Source organism: Moschus berezovskii, chromosome X (assembly GCF_049115385.1).
Source record: "Moschus berezovskii isolate FMDL1 chromosome X, NW_MosBer_1.0, whole genome shotgun sequence".
In the NCBI taxonomy this organism is placed as follows: domain Eukaryota; kingdom Metazoa; phylum Chordata; class Mammalia; order Artiodactyla; family Moschidae; genus Moschus; species Moschus berezovskii.
In genome coordinates this window covers 21,449,989-21,473,645 of record NC_142488.1, presented here as the reverse complement: position 1 = coordinate 21,473,645, position 23,657 = coordinate 21,449,989, and the positions used below count along the sequence as shown (strand labels likewise).

Here is a 23,657-nt window from a genome sequence, read left to right as displayed (position 1 = left end):
CTTCTTCAGAGTGATAGACAATTTTTGGCATAACCGTGACCAAAACACAGAACTCCTGACTCTGATTAAAAACCTTTGCATGCAAACAGGGGGTCAGACCAGTATGGGAACAAATCCACCAGCCCCCTGCCTCCGGAATGATCCATTGGGTATCATTTAACTCTGTAATGTTGCCGATTTGAGCACAAAGAGGAGATTTTTCGAGTGGGATCGTACCCAAACAAAGTCCCTTTCCCCAGACTTCCCTCATGGTAAGACCGACCTTATGGTCTCCCCACTTACATCGTTCTGAGTAGTGAGACAAGGTGTAAGAAACATTCAGGCCTATTGCTTCGTAAAAAGGGGGGTAAAGATTATAGCAGAGCCAGCAAGAGCGGGTTGCATTAGGGTCGGTATGGTTTAATGCTGTGAAGGCGGCATTAATTAAACCCCATAAGGGATCTGCGGCCTGCATACCAGGGGAGTGGATTGTCTCTTCTGGTCCCTGAATGGGGGCGTGGGTAGCCTCTTCTGTCCTTGGATGAGGGGCGTCTGACGGGGAGACCCCTGCCGGGGTTGCAGTGTCATGGCCCTGGGGAGTGGCCTTAGACTTCTTTGGTGGGCTTCGACTTTTGACTAGATTGGGGCCTATGCTCTCTATCACAACTGGTTCTATGGTTTGGAGGATGGTTAAGATACCCCCATAGTAGGGGCCATGCCATAGGGGCCTCATAGTGGTCTGGAGCCCCCAGCTAAGCCCTGAAGTCCATTGGAGTTTTCTGGCTGCCTCCTGGTTGAACATCACCTTGATCTGAGCATATTTGTCTTTCCCGTCTGGACCTAGGGAGTGTGCAAATCCATTAGGGGCCCTTTTTACGAATGAGAAGTTAACCCCATCCCTGTTCCCAACATCCCACCTGTTTTTCCATCATTTGAGGTCACGCAGGACCAGGAACTGCACCAGTAATGTTGCATCCCCCCACATTGCCTCCAGTTTCTCATATACCCCGGGCACGCCCAAAACCCGTTGACCTGCATAAGTCCCCCGGTCTCTGTTGAACCTTCTATGACGTCTTTGAGGTTAAAATACAGGGTTGGCCACCAAGTGTTGGGAGGGTGGTTTTCGGTGGTCGAGTTGAGTATCTCACCAGTCAGCCCGTTTCGAAGTTTCCAGGTGATTTTGACCGGCTGGTGTGGGTTCCCGCTTGCTGTCCCGTAGCTGACGAAGGCGGTCATCAGCAGTAAGACCATAAGCCTTAGGGGGCTTTCCGTCGCGTGATTTTTAGCTTTAGGGGATTTGACGGGTGACGGCTGGCCTTCCATTCTATCCGGGCGTTGTCTTGTTCTTCTGGGGTGGCAAGGCGTACGTGGTCGCAGTGTACCCAAGGTCCGATGCCGTCAACCTTTAGAGCGGTGGGGGTGGTGAGAAGGACAACATAAGGACCTTTCCATCTAGGTTCTAGGGTTTTTGCTTGGTGCCTTTTGACCCATACCCAGTCCCCCGGCCCAATGTCATGCGATGGGACCGTTCCCTGGTTTTGTCTCTCATGAATATTTCTAATTAGAGTCCATACTTGTTTATGTACCTTGCCCAGAGTTAAAACTGCTTCTCTGAACTCCTTTAGGCTCGGGGGTGGTTTATCTTTCCCCTCGAAGGTGGGACATGCTGGCGGAGGGGCCCCATAGACAATCTCAAAGGGGGTCAGACCTATTCTATAGGGGGTGTTCCGTGCCCGGAAAAGGGCATAGGGAAGGAGAGTCACCCAGTCCCCGCCAGTCTCTATTGCCAATTTTGCCAAAGTTTCTTTTAGGGTCCGATTCATCCTTTCTACTTGGCCCGAGCTCTGGGGATTGTATTCACAGTGTAATTTCCATTCAATCCCCATAGCCGAAACCAATCCCTGAACAACTTTACTCACAAAAGCAGGTCCATTATCAGAGCCAATAGAGGCCGGCAGCCCAAACCTAGGCACTATTTCCTCTAAAAGCTTTTTCCCTACCACCACTGCTGTTTCCCTCCTAGTGGGGTATGCCTCTACCCACCCAGAAAAGGTATCTACCATGACTAATAGATATCGATATCCATACTTGCCTGGTCTTACCTCAGTGAAATCTATCTCCCAGTGCTGTCCCGGTCTTATTCCCCGGTACCTTATGCCCGTGTGTTGTCCCTTTCTTTTCCCTGGTGCCATCATCTGACAAGCTCTGCAGGAATGAGTAATTTCTTGGATAATCGCCTTTTGTCGAGGAAACCGAAGACGTGCTGTTTGCAGGAGGGACGCAATGTTTTTCTCTCCCAAGTGGGTGGTTTGGTGCAGGTGTGAGCAGAGATGCCATCCCAGGTCGGAAGGAAGCAATAAGTTTCCAGCTGAATCTCGGCACCATCCATCTGGGTCTTCTGAGTTGGTGCCTTTGGCTTGGATCCATTCTCGGTCCGAAGGGGAGTACTCTGGGGTTGGTGGCAGGGATCCCATCCCTGGGGCCGGCAGCCCAACAGTTAGGGCGCGGGTCTCATATCCTTCCTTGGCGGCCTTCCGTGCCGCCGCGTCTGCGGCACGGTTACCTCGGGCCTCTATGTTTTCTCCCTTCTGGTGTCCCGGGGTGTGGACTATGGCTACCGCTCGAGGAAGGTGGATGGCGGCCAGGAGCCTGCGAATCTCAGACAGGTTTTTAATTTCTTTTCCTTCTGCTGTCAAAAAGCCCCTTTCTCTGTAGATGGGTCCTTGGATATGCACCGTACCAAAGGCATAACGGCTATCAGTATATATGGTGACTCTCCGGCCTTTGGCCATCTCGAGCGCCTGTGCCAGGGCAATCAATTCTGCTTTTTGGGCTGATGTCCCAGCGGGTAAGGCGTCTGCCCAAATCACATTCCCGGAAGCATCTACCACTGCTGCCCCAGCCCTTCTTTGCCCATCTGCCACGTAACTGCTCCCGTCCGTAAACCATACAAGATCGCCATCCCCTAGGGGTGTGTCTCTGAGGTCTCCCCAGAGTGCCGCAACATCAGCTAGTAGTTCAGCACAGTCATGCATTGGCCGAGGGGATTCGGGGACTGGCAGTAGAGTGGCGGGGTTTAGGGAGCAGGGGGTCTGGAAACGCAGCCGGGGGGTATCTAGTAGCAAGGCCTGATAGTGCGTTAGACGGGCGTTGGTGATCCACTTACCCGGTGGTTGTTTGAGAGTCCCCTCAATGGCATGGGGAGCGTAGACCAGGAGGTTTTGTCCATATGTCAACTTGTCTGCGTCGTGGACGAGGAGCGCGGTTGCTGCAATGATGCGGAGGCAAGGCGGCCAGCCCGCCGCCACAGGGTCCAGTCGTTTGGACAAGTAGGCCACAGGCCGCTTCCAGGGTCCCCACTGTTGGGTCAGGACTCCTTTTCCCACTCCCTGTTTCTCATCTACAAACAACTGGAACGGCTTAGACGGGTCAGGGAGGGCGAGGGCTGGGGCCTCTAACAGGGCCCGCCGAAGCTCCTGGAAGGCCTTTCTCATCGGCTCAGTCCACACCCAGTCTTTGCTTTCCTTGCTGCCCTCATAGAGGGGCCGAGCTTTTTCGGCAAAACCCCCAATCCATAGTCTGCAGTACCCAATAGTCCCCAGAAATTCCCTCACTTGGCGGGGCGTGGTTGGTTCAGGAATCTGCAAGATAGTCTCTTTCATGGCCTGGGTCAGCCATCGTCGCCCCTGCTTAATCTTATACCCCAGGTAGGTGACCTCCTGCTGAGCAATCTGGGCCTTTTTGGCACTGGCCCTATACCCTAATTCCCCCAAGGCGCGGAGGAGGTCTCCGGTGGCCTGCAGGCATGCTTTCTCGGTCTTGGCTGCCAATAAGAGGTCATCTACATATTGTAATAAAATGATGTCTGGGTGTTCAGCCCGGTACTCACGCAAGTCCTCACCTAAGGCCTCATTAAACAGTGTCGGCGAGTTCTTATATCCCTGCGGGAGGCGAGTCCAGGTTAACTGTTCAGTGGTTTGATTGTCTCCATCAGTCCATTCGAAGGCGAAAATTTCTTGGCTCTGGGGTGCCAGGGGCAGGCTGAAAAAAGCATCTTTCAGGTCTAAGACTGTATACCAAACACAGTCTGGGGACAGGCCGCTCAAGAGGGTGTAAGGGTTAGGGACCGTAGGATGAATGTCATTTACCCTCTTGTTGACTTCGCGGAGGTCTTGGACTGGCCTATAGTCAGTCCCCCCAGGTTTTCTCACCGGCAATAAGGGAGTATTCCATTGCGGCCGACACCGCCTGAGGATTCCCGCCTTCAGGAGTCTCTGGATATGGGGCGTGATTCCCCGCCGGGCCTCCTGACTCATAGGGTATTGTTTCACCCTCACGGGAGTGGCATTCGCCCTTAACTCAACAATGATGGGGGGTCTCTGTTTGGCTAATCCCACCCCAGCAGTCTCGGCCCATGCTGAAGGATAGCGCCGAACACAAGGTTGGACCGTAGGGTTGATATCTGGGGAGGGCATTGGCTGATACAACCTGTATTCATCTTTCAGAGCGAGCGACAAGACTTGGATTGGATGTCCCGTCCCATCAGTAACAGAGATCCCTCCGGGGGCAAAATGAATCTGGGCGTTGACTTTAGACAACAAGTCTCTTCCTAACAAGGGTGCCGGGCATTCTGGTATGACTAAGAACGAGTGGGACACCCGCTTTGCTCCCAAGTCCACCTGTCGTTTAGTAGTCCATTGGTATTGCTTTGTCCCGGTGGCCCCTTGTACCCAGCTGGTCTTTTTGGACAGGGGTCCTTCTCTTCGATTAAGGACCGAGTACTGGGCTCCAGTGTCTACCATAAAGCCGACCGGTTTCCCCTCCACTGCAATAGTTACCCAGGACTCGGGGAGGGGCACCGAGTCTTGACTCCCCTAGTCACTCTCTTCCCCAGTATATAGAATGCGAGTCGCCGAGGCAGAGGTCTCACTTTTGCCCGATCTCTCTTTTTGGCCTCTCCTGGGACATTCATTTTTCCAGTGTCCTTTTTCCTTGCAACAGGCACATTGATCTCTTTTTAGTTTTTCCTTTCCCTTTGGTCTGGCATCTCTGATTTGCCGATTCTCCTGACCACCTTTGGCTCCCGCAAAGAATATGCGAGCTAGCTCTTGCTGATTTCTACGATTTTCTTCTGCCCTGCTTTCCCTTTCTTCCCTCCTAATCCGTTCTTCCCTCTCCTCAGGGGTCTCTCTATTATTATATACCTTTTCTGCAGCCCTTAGCAGCTCCTCAATCGTCTGCTCTCCCAATCTGTCTATTTTCTGCAATTTCCTCCTAATGTCTGGAGCCGCCTGATTCACAAAAGCTAGGATGATAGCTGCACGGGTCTCATCCGCCTGAGGGTCCATGGGGGTATACTGCCTAAAAGCTTCCATTAGTCTTTCTAGAAATGCTGCCGGGCTCTCTGTAGGCTCCTGTCTCACCAAATTTACCTTAGCCAAATTCGTTGGTCTCTGGGCAGCTGCACGGAGGCCTGCCATAAGAGTCTGGCGGTACACTCGGAGACGCTCCCTACCTTCCGCGCGTTCAAAGTCCCACTGGGGCCGGGCCAATGGAAATCCCTCATCAATTAGGTTCGGCTGCATGGTGGGCCTTCCGTCTACACCCGGGACATGTTTCCGAGCTTCCGATAGGATCCGCTCCCGTTCTTCCGTGGTGAAGAGCACCTGTAACAGCTGCTGACAGTCATCCCAGGTGGGATTATGGGTGAAAAGGATAGATTCTAAGAGGTCAATAAGTCCCTGGGGTCTCTCTGAAAATGAGGGTGTCTGGGTTTTCCAATTGTATAAGTCGCTGGTGGAAAAGGGCCAGTACTGATAAGTACGCTCCCCATCCTGGCGGGCTGGCCCCGCCCGAACAGTAAGCGCCCAAGCAGTGGAGGTGGGGCCTTCCTGATCCAAGCCACCCACTGGGACCGGAAGTTCCCTTGTCCTTCCGCGCGTCCCGAGGGCTGGGCCCCCCCCTCGGGGTGGGGCCGAAGGCTCATTGCCCCTCCCTGGCTCCCCAGACGATACTTGGGGCACCTGAGGGGGCATAGGAGGGGGTAAATAAGGGGGGGGGGAGAAAGCTCAGAATCTAGGTCAATCAGGTTAGGGTAGAGTGAAGAGTCTTGGAACACGGTGGGAGTCGGAGCTCGATTTCCACGGCTCTCAGTCTTCTTTTCCTCCGGAGCTTCCAAGACCAAGACCTGTGGGACCTGCGTCGCTGGGGAAACAAAAGGTTTCATCCATGCTGGTGGGTTTTCCACCAGATCTTGCCAGACTAGGATATAAGGCATCTGGTCCGGGTGGCCAGAGGAGCCGGGCGCGAGAACCTTCCCCCTGACAGCCCGGATGATGGGCAGGCTGAAGGTTCCTTCTTTCGGCCACCCAACATTAAAAGTGGGCCACTCCGAGGAGCAGAGCGTCACCAGCTTATTCCTCTTCACCAGCAGAGACAAGTTTTGCGCCCTAGATTTAAAGTCAGAGAAATGATCCATCATGAGGGAGAGCGGGGTAGAGTTCCCTTGACCCATGACCACAGAATAGACTACAGCAGAGAACAAACACAGGAGAGAGACAGAGACAATGCCGGCACACACGATAACACGACAAACGGAGAACAGACAAACGTCGGCCGAAAACACACTACTAGGTCTCTGAGACCTCTGAGGCTTCCTGCAGTTTAAAGTAACCTTACCGAAGGGTGTCCACTGCCCACCAGATTCCGGATTCCGGATCGGGAGAGACCTCCTCTCTCCCGCAGAGCCAGCTGCCTTCCAGCGCGAATGCTGGGCCTCGGCCTTATGCCGGCTATGGCGATCAATTCGCCCCTGAACAGATCCAGCTGCCTTCCAGCGCGAATGCTGGGCCTCGGCCTTACAATGGCTACGGCGATCACCCCTGAACAGACCTTGCACCGGTGCTGTAATCAGCCCTCCTGCGGGCTGATGAACCCCTTCTGCCGGGAGAGCGTTATTCTCCCCAGTCAGAGGGATCCCGGACGAGCCCCCAAATGTTATGCCCTGAGTCCGGTCCCCCTTATCTGGTAGAATAAGACACTCGCAGCAATGCAAAAGCAAGAATGGGGTTTATTTCTAGCTCGAGCTAGGGCTCCTGCCCCTCCCAGCGCAGTGGAATGCGGACAAGAGCCCCGAGCCCAGCTTACAGCGGTTTTTATAGTCTCAGGTTACATAAGCACCTATTTCTGTTCAAAAGGTCAAGCTGGCGGAAGCTCATTGGCCAATTCATGCGCACGCGGAAGCTCATTGGCCAGTTTATACGCGCGCAGGGGTTTTTCTGGGGGATTTCCCTTTTTACTCTGATTGGCCCGACTTTTGGCACCGGCGGGATTTTTCTAGGGAGGAGTTTCTTAATTCTTGGTGCCAGCGGGATCTTCTTAGGGAGGAGTTTCTATGAACCTAGCCTCCACCCTATCTCCAGGAAATTGAAACTTAGGCCTAAGCAAGATCTCAGGCCTATCACAGCTACTCGGATGTTAGGGCTCCTAACACCTCATCACCAACCAATCAGGAGAAAGTCACACACCCTGCAGCCCTCTCCCCAAATTTGCTTTAAAAACTCTTCCCCTAAAACCACTGTAAGCAGTTAGGGTAGGGGCTCCCCAGAGAAAGAGAGCCAGACATGGCTTTCTTGATATAAGAGAAGCCATTTTTGGCCTAAGCCATTTTGTGATCTAAGCCTGGCCACAATGCTTGCCCTTAAACAGGCCTCGTAATTAATGGTTGCAAGGGACGTGAGGGGATGCAGGAACAAAATCAGTCAAAAAACAATAGCTCAGCAATAAAACAGAGTCTCAGTTCCTCCTTAAGGGATATACACAACAATCTGATACATTATCTTTGAGTTCTGTGGGAACTAAGGCCCCCAGCCAGGTAGAGGATGGAATGAGGATGTTGACCTTTCCTGATCCTTAAGACTTCAGTCACCTAAAGCTTGAACTCTATCAACCCTTGCCCCAATGCTATGCTGAATTCTCCTCTGCCCAAAAGCCTTCACAAATATGCATTTACCCTTAGCTTAAAATCTCCCCAGTTTTGGTGTCCAAGGAAGCAGCTTTGGGAACAATCCCTGGTGTTCTCCTTACTTGCTGCAAGTAATAAATCCTTCCTTCTCCTGCTCTTTGGCTTGGTTGTGTCTTTTGGCTCAATACCCACCAAGAGGTAAACCCAGTTTTTCAGGTAACACCATCAGGGAGTTCACATTTTTTAAAAGATATATTCATTTAAGTTATGGCTGCACTGGGTCTTCATCATTGTGTGGACTATTCTCTAGTTGCAGAGAGCACAGGCCTCTCAATGTGGGGGCTTCTCTTGTTGCAAACCATGGGCTCCAGATTCATGGGCCTCAGGAGTTATGGCTCAAGAGCTCCAGAGTGTGGGCTCAGTAGTTGTGGTGCATCAGCTTAGTTGCTCTGCAGCACATGGGACCTTCCCTGACCAGGGACTGAACTGATACCCCCTGCACTGATAGGTGGATTCTTAACCACTGGACCACCAGGGATGGAGAAGTAAATGGCAACCCACTCCAGCATTCTTGCCTGGAAAATCCCATAGACAGAGAAGCCTGGCAGGCTATAGCCCACAGGGTAACACAGAATCAGACACGCCTTAGTGAAATAAACAACAGCAGACCACCAGGGAAGCCCCAGAGTTTTTAAAACATGAGCTTCTGGTTATCTTGCTGCTGCTGCTGCTAAGTCGCTTCAGTCGTGTCCGACTCTGTGTGACCCCAGAGATGGCCAGCCCACCAGGCTCCCCCCGTCCCTGGGATTCTCCAGGCAAGAACACTGGAGTGGGTTCTCTTGGCCCTGCAATAAATGTTTCTCTGCTTCAAACTCCAACATTTTGGTTTGACCTCATTTTGTGTAGGGTACACAAAGTTACACTCGGCAAGTTTCATTTCTGGTAGAGCAGAAGCTGTAAGTTAAGTCTCAAATTACGGATGGGGGTTTTATCACAAGTCACTCCATTTTGTGCCTGTTGTCTTGTTTTGGGAACAATCCCTGGTGTTTTCCTTACTTGCAGAAAGTAACAAATCCTTGATGCATGGGTAAATGAATGAATGTGAGCAGGTTGGTCTCAGATACCTGAAAGCTTCAGAAAATGTGTGTTAAGACTGAAAAAGTAAACTCTGGAAAAGAGAAAAACCAAAGTTACAAACTAACAGAAAATGCCTCTTTCTGCAGCTCAGAGAGTCACTTCAGCTTGTAATGGAAGACTATATGGACAGGGAGGCCTGGCGTGCTGTGATTCATACGGTCGCAAAGAGTCGGACACTACTGAGCGACTGAACTGAACTGAACTGATATGCATATTTACATAGAACTAAACTCATGGACTTGACAGCTTAATTTACAGAGTTTTCTTCTCACCACTGTGTTTCTTTGGAAATTTGCTCAACAAGAACTAAATGCCCAAATGTATGCACTGTGGCATTTCCGATGTTGAATGACAATGAGCAACCTCTGTGGCATAGTGTGATAGGCATTTCCTCCTAGGAAATCTTTCCAGGATGTAAAACTTGCATCCCATTTGTGGTGCTTGAGACAGAGTGATTTGCCCTCCATTAAACATGCTTTGCAGTTAATCCTCTCAAAAGTGCATTCATAAGCCAACCGAAGAGCTCTGTGCATTAAGAGATTTGGTCAACGACCATGTTTTAATGACCATCAGCTCACCAAGTAGTGGAGTTCTTTCACCTGCAAATTTCCCCTGATCGGCCTTGCTTTAAATATGCAGGCACAGGGAGATTAGCTGGGGAGCCAAGCCAAGAGGAAAGAGTGTGAATTATCAGCACATCAGAGCCTTGGAAATTGGCAAGCCCGCTTCATAAGTAGAAATATCCCTTAGCAGAGGCCATCTGTCTCATATTCCATGTTGAGTCTTTTACCTGTCCTTTTTAAGTAACAAAATATGGCACAGCAGGAACTTAGCACCCAAAGGACAAGTCTTCAAGAATAAATTAATGACTCCATCTAAAAGGACTCCAAGTACTCGGTATTAGTTGGGAACAAGAAAGACCGTCCCTACCATACTCTTCAAATCTGATTCAGCATTTTCTCACCACACATGCCCCCACCACTACGAAATACCCAGGCTCAACTTGGTCTCCTCGCATTATTTTTGTAATCTTTCTTTGCTGTTGTTCAGTCACTAAGTCACGTCTGACTCTGGGCTTCCCTGTCCTTCACGATCTTCCAGAGTTTGCTCAAACTCATGTCCATTGAGTCAGTGATGCTATGTAACCATCTCATCCTCTGCCACTCCCTTCTTTTTATATTTCTTTCAGTTCAGTTCAGTTCAGTCGCTCAGTCATGTGCGACCCTCTGCGACCCCATGAATCACAGCACGCCAGGCCTCCCTGTCCATCACCAACTCCTGGAGTTCACTCTAACTCATGTCCATAGAGTCAGTGTTGCCATCCAGCCATCTCACTCTCTGTCGTCCCCTTCTCCTCCCGCCCCCAACCTTTCCCAGCATCAGAGTCTTTTCCAGTGAGTCAACTCGTCGCATGAGGTGGCCAAAGTATTGGAGTTTCAGCTTTAGCATCAGTCCTTCCAATGAACATTCAGGATTGATCTCCTTTAGAATGGACTGGTTGGATCTCCTTGCAGTCCAAGGGACTCTCAAGAGTCTTCTCCAGCACCACAGTTCAAAAGCATCAATTCTTTGGCGTCAGCCTTCTTGGTCAAATATTTCCACATCTTGTGGAAAACCCTGAATGAATATTTCAGCCAACCCAGTACACACTCATTTATGCCAATAATAACAACAGCTATCTATTAGTATAATTATATAATTATAGTTATCCTATGGGATTGTCAAACCTCAAAGATAGTAGCGGTTTTAAGATCATGAAAAAGAATGACTCCCCATTAAAACTCCACTGTTATTATTGTTTTATTGTGCTTTTAGCACTGATGCTCCAGATCCCATTCCCAGAAATTGTGACTGAACTGATCTAGGTGGAATCTAGGCACTGTGATGTTTTTAATCTCTCCCAGTGATCCCAGTGTATAACCAGAGTTGAAAACTACTGATATACTACAACCTCCCTCATTTTACAGATGAGGAGCCTGAATCCAGAAAAGCTTAACTGACCTCCTCAGGGTCACATGGCTATTTGGTACTGTCAAAGAAGAAACACAGCTGGACGGTAGTTAAATTGGTAAAAACAGAATTTGTTCAGGACTGTTGCAAGAGGGGGAAAAGAGACCTCAGTATAGAACTAGGCTTGATTCTGAATACAGCATGGGCAAAGGGAATTTGTAGCCAAGGAACAGGGAAGGAGTCAGTGAATGGAAAATTACTAAGAGAAACATCAGGGTAAGATGAGGAAGGGCTAGTTCTAGCTAAACCCACCTAACAGGATACTTGCTGAAGACAGGGCAGAGTGGTCACACATCACGGGGAGGATGATTGAGGATGAGGAACCTGATCAAATATGGAGCGTGATCCCTGATCAGGAACTGAGGGTGGGGAGGGATGGCTCTGGTTAAAATGACTTGGCAGGGTTCTTCCCAAAACTGGTTTTGATAAGTACAAGGTGGATGGATCTATAAGAAAGGAGAGGAGACTGACTATGTGTTAGTCAAGCAAAGACTCTTCCTCAGCATGCCACAGCTTCAAGTCCAATACTGGTATCCTACATTGCTTATGACCCTAACGTGTCTTCTCAGTAAGGTTCTATCTGACAACACATTACTTATCTTCTAAACTAGGTATTTTTCACCTACAGGAAGGCCTTGGAAAGTAAGAAAGGTGGCCAGTCCTTGGGTGGTAGGTAACCCCTGAAGGGCAACAGAGTCCTCGGTCTAGGGAACCTAAAAAGAGTCTAGGACCCAAAGATGATTTCTTGGTCATAGCCAGTAAAGCACTAGTGGCTTGAATGTTAACACCAGAAGCACATGTGTCCCAGGGCTGTCCTGGTGTAGGCTTCCCTGCCTGGCAAACAACACAATGGCAGTTAGGAAATGGACAAGAAAAGCAGTGCTTACTAGAGCCTGTTCAGTATCTAGGCCTTGTTTTTGTTAATTTCTGTTTCTCTTCATTCTGGATTATGGATGTTTAAGTATGAAAGGTGAAATCTTAAACACAAATCCGGTGATGTGGCTGCCTCACCCCAGCGCAGGCCTATTCCTTCCTCCAGGTTTTTGATCGTACTCCCTCCCTTTCCAATAGCTCATTCCTACCTCCTCCTGCTTCCTCCCTATGCAAAATTCTAACCATTCATCAAGGTCCTCTTTTGTCTTAACAAGCTCTACCTTGAAAATTTTCTCTTGCCTGTGAACTATCACACTGAGTCAATATCACACAGTTCAATATCACACAGTTCAATATTTAATCCAATTTAGAAACTCAATTATGAGCTCCTAAGGGTAGGGAACTGCAGGAAAATTTTTCTGTTTCTAATACAACATTAGAATAGGCTGAGCACATATCAGAGTCCTGAAAACAGCTCTGGTTTAGTTTATTTGGGGATTACTACTTCTCAAGGGGGAGGTAAAGGGTGGGAGAGTGAAGGACAGAGTATTATGGAGAATCTAGGAATAAAAACCTTAATAGGTAGATAAGCATTATAAGAATAGATTGAGGAGGAACTAATATAATGAGGAGGAAATAAACATGTAAAGAGACAAAACCTCTACTCCAGGGAGCAAAAGTGGGCCTCCTGGAGATGAGCATGAAATGGAAAAAGAGTCCTTAAAACCTTCATTCTCAATTCACACAAAAAATATACAAGGAGAGCAGGGCAAGTGCTTTCTTCCCTTTGAATTCCAGAGGGAAAATTCATTTACTGTCTGTCATAGTTCAGATTATTGCTCAAGAAATAATCCTTCCCCTCCTTGTCTCCCTGTGGGTTCCCTATACTTCCTTGCCTCCTTGATGTTAGACTTCACCATGTGACTTGCCTTGAACAATGGCATGTCAGAAGATGTGATGCAACCAAGGCCTTGCGTGTTGGGCAAATGTGCCTGTGTCATTGGACTTGAATTTTTCATTTCAATATTCATCAATGGAAAGACCATGCCACAACAGCCACCACAACTTTATCCTGGGCCCCATAAAAACATACCTGGAGCACACCTGAACCCAACCCTCAACTTGGAGCCCAGTCCAGCCAACTCACAACTTGAAGAACAGCCACCTGGCCCTAATCAGCCAAATCATAATGAACTTACAGACCTCTGAACAGGAGAATAGGTGTTCGTTGTTATAAGCCACTGAGTTTGGGGGGTGTCTGTTATACAGCATTGTTGTGACAGCAATTGGGTAATACACCTTACATAGTCTGAAGGATAACATTGGGTTCAATGCATTGAAAAGGAATAACAGATAAATTCATTATCTGAGTCTCACACACCTGGTTTTATAGCTTACATGACTCATGGTCCTCTAAGTTAGAGCCAGCTACAAACAAAGGTCTATGAGAGAGAAAATATCTTCCTGTTCTTATAAGCATTTTCTTCAATATTAGCTCCAAAACTTCTACAGAAAGGAGCTTTAGAGAGATAATAAGTGGGGGTGGGAGTGGGCTGCAGAGAGCACAAATCTCTATTTGCACAACATTTTAACTGAAAAATGCAACTCTTCTCCACATCAAAGATGGGAGGTGGACAACGGCAATGAGAAGGGAGGCTGGGGAAAGTACAGATGCTACCCTTTGGGTCATTGTTTCTTCTTCCATAAGAACCCACAGAGGGAATGTAGGTAAGCACCCACAGGTTTCAACAAGATTTGTCTGATCCTAGAACAAGGTCCCACACTCACAGTGTTCTATTTTAGGGTTTGAAGAAGCTAAAAGTCATAAGGAAAACAAGAGGGAAGGAAAAATTGAAGGTAAAGATTTAAAAAACTAAAGCATTTAGAATCTTGACTCATTGGAAAAGACCCAGATGCTGTGAAAGACTGAAGGCAGGAGAAGGGGACAACAGAGGATGAGATGGTTGGATGGCATCACTGACTCGATGGACATGAGTTTGAGCAAGCTCTGGGAGTTGGTGATGGACAGGGAAGCCTGACGTGCTGCAGTCCATGGGATAGCAAAGAGTTGAACATGACTGAGCAACTGAATTGAACTGAACTGAACAATACTTTGGCCACCTCATGCGACAAGTTGACTCACTGGAAAAGACTCTGATGCTGGGAAAGGTTGGGGGCGGGAGGAGAAGGGGACGACGGAGAATGAGATGGCTGGATGGCATCACGGACTCTGTGGACATGAGTTTGAGTGAACTCCGGGAGTTGGTGATGGACAGGGAGGCCTGGCGTGCTGTGATTCATGGGGTCGCGGAGAGTCGGACACGACTGAGCGACTGAACTGAACTGAACTGAACTGAACTGATTCAGAACCTTAACGTCCCTGCTCAGTAATATACCAAAGCACCTTTAAATGTATATATATATATATATATATATATATGTATACACACACACACATAGATAAATGCATATATACTGTTTCAAAAGATAATGTTTATGATTGAACATCTCTATATGTATATATGTATTTCTATGTTTATGCATTTGCATGTATATATAAAAAGAAAACTCTTCCTGTCACCCTGTCCCATATTAGCCTAGTTGCCCATCTCCTAAAGCCCACAGGTAATCACTTTTATTAATTTCTCAAATATATTTCCAGAATTTCTTTAGACAAATAGAAATATTACACTAATTTTCTCATTTTTAACAAAGAAGATAGCATAGTATACCCACTATTTTGTACCTTTTATTTTTAACTTCATAATATGTCCTAGAGATCTATCCATTTCAGGACACAGAGAACTTCCTCATCATTTTTAATAGCCATATAATATTCCAGTCCTTGATTGTTACTGTGGGCTTCTGAACCTCTAATAACACTGTGTTATTGCTTGAGTGATTCCAAGTTTTATATTTCTCAGAGATAAATAGATAAATAAATAGGATAATAATGATTCAAACTGAAAATGTGGTAATTATAGGATGAGTTTTATGGTGTCTGAAAACAATCTATGAGATGTTGGGAACCTCAATAAAAAGAATTCAAGAGTCCCAAAGACTTCTTGGTAGAAAATGTTAATTTAGGAGTAAGAAACTCCTCTGGGAGGACCAACATTACAAAACAGAAGAAAAGTGGACCCATAGTAATGAAATGCCCACAAGATGTGAGCTAAGACATCTTGTCCTTAGGTGTTCATGTTTTAAATATTTTCCTAGGGAGCAAAGTACATTGGGCAAAGCAAAGTCCTGCCTTTTGTTTTCTATTAGAATTCTCTGGATTTGACTATTGTTTTCACAGGTCTTTGGGAGCCATATTTTCTCTTGTTCTATCATCTCCCAGGGCTGGGATCCAGGTCTGGATGTGTCTATTCAAACTTGCACTTTCATGATACAAGTGAATTTATTTACAGAACAGAAACAGACTCACAGACTTAGAGAATGAACTTATGGTTACCAGAGGGAAAGGATGAGGTGGAGGGATAATTAGGGAGTTTGGGATGGACATGTACACACTTCTATATTTAAAATAGATGACCCAGAGGGAGGATAAAGGGAGGAGGGAGGTGAGAGGGGGGTTCAGGAGGGGGAACTCATGTACACCTGGGGCGAATTCATGTCAATGTAAGGCAAAACCAACCAATATAATATTGTAGAATAAAAAAAAAAATAAATGAAATAAATAAATAAATAAATAATCAGGTCAAAAAAAAAATAAAAATAAAATAGATAACCAACAAGGACCTACTGTATAGCACAGGGAATTCCACTCAATACTCTGTAACAACCTAATTGGGAAAAGAACTTGAAAAAGAACAGATACACATATATGTGTAACTCAATTGTTCTGCTGTATACCTGAAACTAAAGCAACACTGTTAATCAACTACAATATAAAATAACTTTTTTAAAAACTCTCACTTTTATAAGATCAGATTCCTTGCTTTTCAGAAATTGTGAGGCTTTTTAAAATTATATATAATTTTATTTATTTATTGACTGTGGTGTGTCTGCTGCTGCATGTGGGCTTTCTCTAGTTGCAGAGAGTGGGGGCTACCCTTCGTTGTGGTGCATGGACTTCTCATTACAGTGGCTTCTCTTATTGAACAGCATGGGCTCTAGAGCATGTTGGCTCAGTAGCTGCAGCTCTGGAGCTCAGTAGTTGCAGTTCCTGAGCTCTGGAGCACAGGCTCAACAGTTGTGATGCCTGGGCCTAGCTGCTTAGCGGCACATGGGATCTTCTCAGACCAGGGATCAAACCCATGCCTTCTGCATTGGCAGGAAGATTCTTTACCACCAAGCCACTGCAGAAACCCTGTGAGGTTTTCGAACTCTTTTATAAAGTTGTTCTTCATTTTGGTGATTCATTTGAGCAAGTAGAACAGAATATTTCTGTGATCCAAATTTATTGTTCATCATGTCTTCCGAGAACTTGTGGAAACTAGAGTGTCCATGGATGGTCCATTCCCTAAGCTAATTGCAAATGTGTATATGTGTATTCAGTTCAGTTCAGTTCAGTCGCTCAGTCGTGTCCGACTCTTTGAGACCCCATGAATCACAGCACGCCAGGCGTATATATACACACACCTCCCTTCATGGTCATCACCTTTCATACAAGCTACTGAAACCACTTTCTGAACCACTGTCAGTCATGGGCTAGAGTTCAGCATGAATTCCACCATGTCACATGGTATGAGTTAAGAAATAGGCTTTACTGTGGTAGATAAAGGGAAATTTACAAACCAGGGTCAGGAAAAAGGAATCCACAAACCCCCTATCCTCCTATTATTCCGTAGAGAGACATGCTGAGTCTTGGACAGTCTGCCAAATATGCAGCATGGGTTCTAAACCAGGAATGAATCGTGCCTTGGGGTCATTTGGTAGTATCTGGAGACAGTTTTGATTGTTATAACTGCAAGAGGTGCTTTTAGCACCTAGTGGCTAAGTGCCAGAGTTACTGTTAATCATCCTACAATAGACAGGTATGTCCTGTTGGCGGAGATAGTACTGATGCTAACAAAACCTACACTGAGGGACTTTCCCAATATGGAGGTCTTTCTCCAAGTAGATTCAGAATTCCAAGAGATCTGCTCTGCTAATCTTGCATCCTACAGTAAGATAGGCACATTCCTACCTTCTGATATTGCTGCTGTTGTTGTTTAGTCACTAAGATATGTCCAACTCTTTGCAACTCCATGAACTGTAGCCCACCAGGTTCCTCTGTCCATGGGATTTCCCAGGCAAGAATACCAGAGTGGGTTGCCATTTCCTCCTCCAAGGGATCCTCCCAACCCAGGGATCTAACCTGCATCTCCTGCATTGCAGCTGGATTCTTTACCACTGAACCACCAGGGAAGCCCCCCTCTGATTTTAGTTCTCCCAAAAGCAGAACCTGAGACAAGAATCTCATGACATGGCTTGCATATAAATAGTTTACTTTAGAAAGTGATTCCAAGGAAGAAAAAGAAATGAGGACATTGGGAAGACTGAACCAGGGAGGATAGAAAGCCAATCTAAGGGCACATTATTAAGGCACCATCCCTGTGAGCAACTGGAGCTCAGTCTTCCTGGAGATTCCCTGAGAGGCCGTGTAGAGTGCACCTCAGGATCATTGGCCCAAGGGACTAACATTTATCTTCTAACTGCCATTCCATCCAGCGGTCAAGGATTGTCCCATGGGAGCTAACACCCTTAAGGTCTGTGCATACTGTCAGAACACAGGCTGCAGGGAAGCCTTGGGTCAGCCCACTGAGGCAAAATGTTAGGTTCCATATGCATAAAGCAGCTCGCCACCACGGGCAGATATGTGAGCCAAGAGGATACAGGGCTGGGCACAAGATACATCAATACCCTCAGTGTAGCAATTTATTTTGCAGTAGGGGCCCTGCATTAAGCTCTCCCTACTGCCCACCATTCAACCTTACAGATAGAAACAAGCAGTCAAGCTGTTAGCAATTTTTCTAGCCAAGGGTGAGGCGCTAGCCTGGAGAGAGCCCAATTCTCTTTCCTGGTAATGTTCCATTTCTAACTATACTGGATTTTTTTCCCCAACACCTCCTTAGGGGTGAGTTCAGGATGCCCCAGCTGCTCAGAGAGCATCCTGGTGGAGCTCCCTTCTCCATTCTTCATCCCTAGGGCTCCTCTTAAGGGAGGAGGAGTGGCTGTTTCAACCACTGAAGTCACCCTGCAGCACTCAGGCTTCCATTCTCACAGTGAGTCCACCACTCCAGGATTTCCAAGTGTCCAACTTCTCCAAGTCCTTGTTGACTTAGGATGGACAGGGAAGCTACTGAAGCCTCAGTTGTTCCTGGGCTAAGCCCATGGGCTTGTGCTGTCAGGGCCTGTGGTGACTCAGGTTGAGGCTGGTCAGCCAGTGGCCTTCCCTTCTGCCAAAAGACCCTGCTCTCCAGACCTCCAGATACCTGGTCTGTACCCTCAGGAGGGTTATCTACTACTTCCAGGGTGGCCCAATGGACCCTTCTCTGCTGGACAACAGAAATTCTCTTCACCTGCTGTGCTATGTGGATCCATTTCTGGTTATCACCTATCATGCTAAAAGTCTCAGAACAAACTCCACACTGTCACACCTGAGAGAGAAAGTGAAGACTCACTAGGCCAGGGTCATTAAGAAAGGATGGGGCAGAAGTGCCCTCCCTCCCATAACCTGCCTGGAGAGGCAGCCCAGGGACAGGGCAGGGGTGTCCATTCCAGGAAAAAGACTCTCACCCTTTCACTCTTAATCTTAAAGCAAATATGAGAGCAAGTGGTCCTGACAGAGAGAGTACAAACGCACTCCTGGGCACCAAGTTGTCTAGACTTGGGTCTCAGTTATTTGCAGGAGTTGCCTGGAGCCACCAACTGGCAGGTATATGGAGCCTCAAGGGGCCCATGGGAAGCTAAGGTCTCCTTTGTCCAGGTTTGGGAACCTCTAGTTCCATGGGAAACTGAGCCTGGGAGCAGCAATCCCACTGGGAGAAATGGCACTGACTAAGGCTGAATCGACTATTATATATAGAAATGTAACATCATCAGAATGTTCCCTCGCTCTCTCTCCATTTCTGAGAAATATAATGACTCATTTCACAAATTATACAGCATGTTTCCATATTTATGTAACTTCTATTAAGAAGAAACTGGTAAGTTGCTTTTTATTTAGTTGCTGCTTAGTTGTCTTTATTTAGGGACTATTATAGCCATTTGCTTTTTAACCAATGAGATGACAGGATCAGATTTATCTTTTAGAAAATAATTTTATGAACAAGGCTAGAAAAAGTATTATCAGTAAATATTAGGTACCCAGACACTCCTGCTGGGAGAAAGAGGACCCCAGTCCAGTTAGCTCACTGCCTAGGACACCCAGAGTCAGCCACCTGGGTCACTGTTGTACCATCCATCTTCTATCAAAATACTTTGCAGAAACCACTGCAAAATACTCATGCCTTAGCAATGTCTTTGTGAACTACTTCAGCTAGCATTTCTAATTTCATTGCTAGAAACACCCTCACATTCATGTGCACCATTCATTTCTTTTTCTTACAACATTTTCCTTACTCTGCACATAGACACCATCTAAAAACCTCAGCCACCTACACAGATTAACAGAAAAGAATGTGACTCTTAAGTAGACAGATTTCCTAGGAAACTATAGTCATATGAGCGTCCAATCCCTTCAGAAACAACAAACACAAATAAATAAATAAGAGAAATTAACTATCCTTGCACAAAAATTCCACAGTAGAGGTACTGTATTGTGAAAACACAACCTAGGAGAATCAGGATTGGCTAATGCTGACTTTCAATATCATCTGGGAAACAATGGGGATTAACTGACAAGCAAAACACTGCCTCTGTCCACAGTCTCTCTCCAGCCACTACTGCATCCATTCATTTTCTGCCACGATGACAGCATACCTCCTAATGTTTGCTTTGCCACCTTTATTTTTCCCAATCAGCTGGAGCAATCCTCTTGCAAAGAAAGTAAGAACAAGTGCCTGATTAGGAAAACACAAAGAATGCTTCCTTGGTCTAGAAAGACATGTGCCGTCATCAGCTCTGACAGCAGCCTTAGAAAAGGAGGAGCTAGAATGATTTCTTTCCATTCTCAGAGAGAAAGAAGGAGGGTGTGGAGGAGAGGGGAAAGATACGATTATAATTATAATGCATATTGGGGAAGCTTCCTCAAATAAATGAGGTAGCAAAAAATATCACCATTGTGTTTGAACACAGTGGATTTCCAGTGTGTTTATAGCACAGAAGAAATAAACATGAGGAGCTGCAAGTAAACAAAACTGCAAATGTCATTCGGTCCTGAGGGGTGCCGCACCCCGCCCGCACGTGGAGAGAATCTGTAATCACGTTTTCCCGCAGCCTGTGGTTAACAAATCAGATGGCAGCCCAGGGCTCCCTAGGTATCACGGTGTGCTAAAAATAACTGCCTCGCCTCCTTATGTAACCCGGAGGCAATCTCATTCCGTTTCTAAATTTAGAGCCCTCGGCAAAGGCCAGTCTGGTGGGGAAGTGGTTGGTGGTGCCAGTTAGCAGAATGACTCATAGAGCAACTAATAAAAATTAAATTTATCTCTCTCCGGAATAATATATGAAGTGATACAGGTATGGGAAGCATTTCTAAGAGCCCCAAATAAGATAAAATAAGCTCCTTATTGCAATCAGGGAGGGAGGGGATGGCTGAAATATCTTGTATTAGAACCAAAAATCATATTATGTTTATCTGGCAATCTTATGAAGAGGAATTCTGAAAGCATCAGCTTGCAGCCACTGCTTGCAGACTGTTTATACATCTGGGTCAGCAACTGGGTTCGAGTGACAATTTCTGAAGCAAAAACAAGATTTACAGACTTTGAAGTTTTCCATTAAACAGACACCCACTCTTCTTCTCTGACCCTTTCCCACTGTTCATCTCCTGCATCAGTTCTAAAAGTAAGTTCACAACAGAACCACACACACAGACAGCACATTACAAAAACATTTCTCCCTCATAATATACTAGGCTGGTTAAGTAATAAAATCAGCTTTGTTTCTAGTCTCTCACCACAAATTATTATTTAGCCTGGTCGAGATTCCATTTATTCAGCCTGAACATCACCAGGAAATTCTAGTGACCAGAACTGTTCTGCAGTAATGTTCCACAATAACAAAAGCTCACAGTGGTGGCTGAAGTGTTACATATCTCCAAGCAGTTTCAGAATTATGACAGGACAGTTTTCTGGTTGCAAAGAAATATATTAAGGAACTTTGAAAACTGCTTGTCCGTAGATGAATGAGAGGGATTTTCCATGGGCTTCAGGGTTTGAAAACCTGGGTTCAAGACCAGACTCACTCGCAGTTAACTTTGGGATAATTTATTTAAACTTTCTGAGCTTCAAAAGTCCTCACCAGTAAAATGGAGCTAGTAATACTAGCAAAGTATCATAAATCAAATGAGATAATAAATGCAAGAATACTTTGGAAATTCTAAACTCTATAAAATTGTTCAGTTTTTTTTATGCACTAAAACCTACATAGAATATAAAATTTTATCAGCATAACCCTTTCAATAACCATTCCTGAGAAATACAAATTTATTGTACTTAATTTATACATTTGTTCATAACAAACTTGGAGATGTGTCCAGAATTGAAGAAAACATTTGTCAAATTCAAAACTTGTACGTTTATTTACACATCCATTCCCAAAGCTAATGATTTATTTAAATATAAGCATCTTCCCCAAGTGCAGCCTGTAGGGAAATGAGAAAAGAAGAAAAAACAATAGTAACAACTAACACTTAATATTGTCCTTACATTATTCCAAGCTCCTGCTCTGCCCTGTTCTAAGTACTTTATGAAGAGCAATGCATTTAATCCTCCTAACAACCCTCTGAGTTGTTGTTGTTGTTTAGTCATTCAGTCGTGTCTGACTCTTTGTGACCCTGTGGACTGTAGCACACCAGGATTCCCTGTCCTTCACCATCTCCCTGAGCTTGCTCAAACTTATGTCCATTGAGTCAGTGATGCCATCCAACCATCTTGTCCTCTGTCATCCCCTTCTCCTCCTGCCTTCAATCTTTCCCAGCATCAGGGTCTTTTCTAATGAGCCAGCTCTTCACATCAGGTGGCCAAAACATTTGAGCTTCAGCTTCAGCATAAGCCCTACCAATGAATAGTCAGGGTTGATTTCCTTTAGGATGGACTGATTTGATCTCCTTGCAGTCCACGGGACTCTCAAGAGTCTTCTCCAACACCACAGTTCAAAAGCATCAATTCTTTGGCGCTCAGCCTTCTTTATGGTCCAACTCTCACATCCATACATGACTACTGGAAAAACCATAGCTTTGACTAGATGGAACTTTATTGGCAAAGCAATGTCTCTACTTTTTAATATGCTTTCTAGGTTTGTCAAAGTTTTTCTTCCAAGGAGTAAGTGTATTTTAATTTCATGGCTGCAGTCACCATCTGCAGTGATTTTGGAGCTGAAGAAAATAAAGTCTGTCACTCTTTCCATTGTTCCGACCCTCTGCTGCTGCTGCTAAGTCACTTCAGTCGTATCCGACTCTGTGTGACCCCACAGACGGAAGCCCACCAGGCTCCCCCATCCCTGGGATTCTCCAGGCAAGAACACTGGAGTGGGTTGCCATTTCCTTCTCCAATGTGTGAAAGTGAAAAGTGAAAGTGAAGTCGCTCAGTCGTGTCCGACCCCCAGCGACCCCACGGACTGCAGCCCACCAGGCTCCTCCATCCATGGGATTTTCTAGGCAAGAGTACTGGAGTGGCTTGCCATTGCCTTCTCCAACCCTCTAAGTAGGTATTATTATTGGTTTCATTTTATAGGTGGGGAAACTGAGGTGCTGAAAGGTTAAAAATAACTTTTCTGAGGTTGTTCAGCATCTGAATGACAATTAAGAGCCCAAAAATCAGAGTTAAGACCTTGAGTGTGGGTGTTTAACCATTTGGCACATTGCCTGGACCTGGAATACTCTTTTCCTCACAGTGAGGATGCAGCTTGCTGACCCTGAGTTTGATTCAAGACTCAGGAGGGTCCCAGATACTTGTCAGTATTTCCTGTTAATGGTATAGAGACACTGCCTGTGGAACTTCTTCCTCAAGGTTCACATTCAGTTCAGTTCAGTTCAGTCGCTCAGTCGTGTCCGACTCTTTGCGACCCCATGAATCACATTAGCCAATGATATGTGTAGTCATTACACAAAATGAAGCTCTCCCAGGCCAGCAAGAGCAAACCTTTTCTTAGGATCAAAAGCAGGATGCTCTGTTGGAGTTTCCTTTCTACATATCCAGTCCTCTCTCTTCTGTGAAGTTTCCCATCCTTAATGAAATAAATCAGGAATTTACAGTGTAGTGAGTGCAAGGCTTTCCACCATTCCAGAGCTGAGAAGGAACTCATCACAATAAAGCCATCCTGCACTTTCCAAGAGTGTTTATGACTCCACAACGTCTAAAGTTCACAATGAAGGGCCAGTGTGACTGAAGTACTAAAAACACTAGATAACAAAACTAACCTGGGGACTCAGTTCTGTCACATCTTCATCACCAGTAAGGAGGGGTGAGAACTTTATTGGATCATTAATCTCAGAGCTCCTGTATCACCATGTGTAAAATACCCATTGGAGAACTCTGAAGCTTTTTATATAAAATTCCACTGCTCTAAAGACACAGACTTGACTTAAGCCAACAAAGAAGCT

At 46.2% G+C, this 23,657-nt stretch overlaps 1 protein-coding gene across 1 annotated transcript; it reads right to left on the bottom strand.

The window, feature by feature from the left end:
* Positions 1-1,235: 1,235 nt before the first annotated feature.
* Positions 1,236-18,513, bottom strand: LOC148773241 (uncharacterized). Its single transcript, XM_088834254.1, is given in 4 exon segments — positions 1,236-1,382; positions 1,566-1,692; positions 2,131-6,002; positions 18,385-18,513. Coding segments are annotated over 4 exon segments (4,275 nt in total).
* Positions 18,514-23,657: the final 5,144 nt, after the last annotated feature.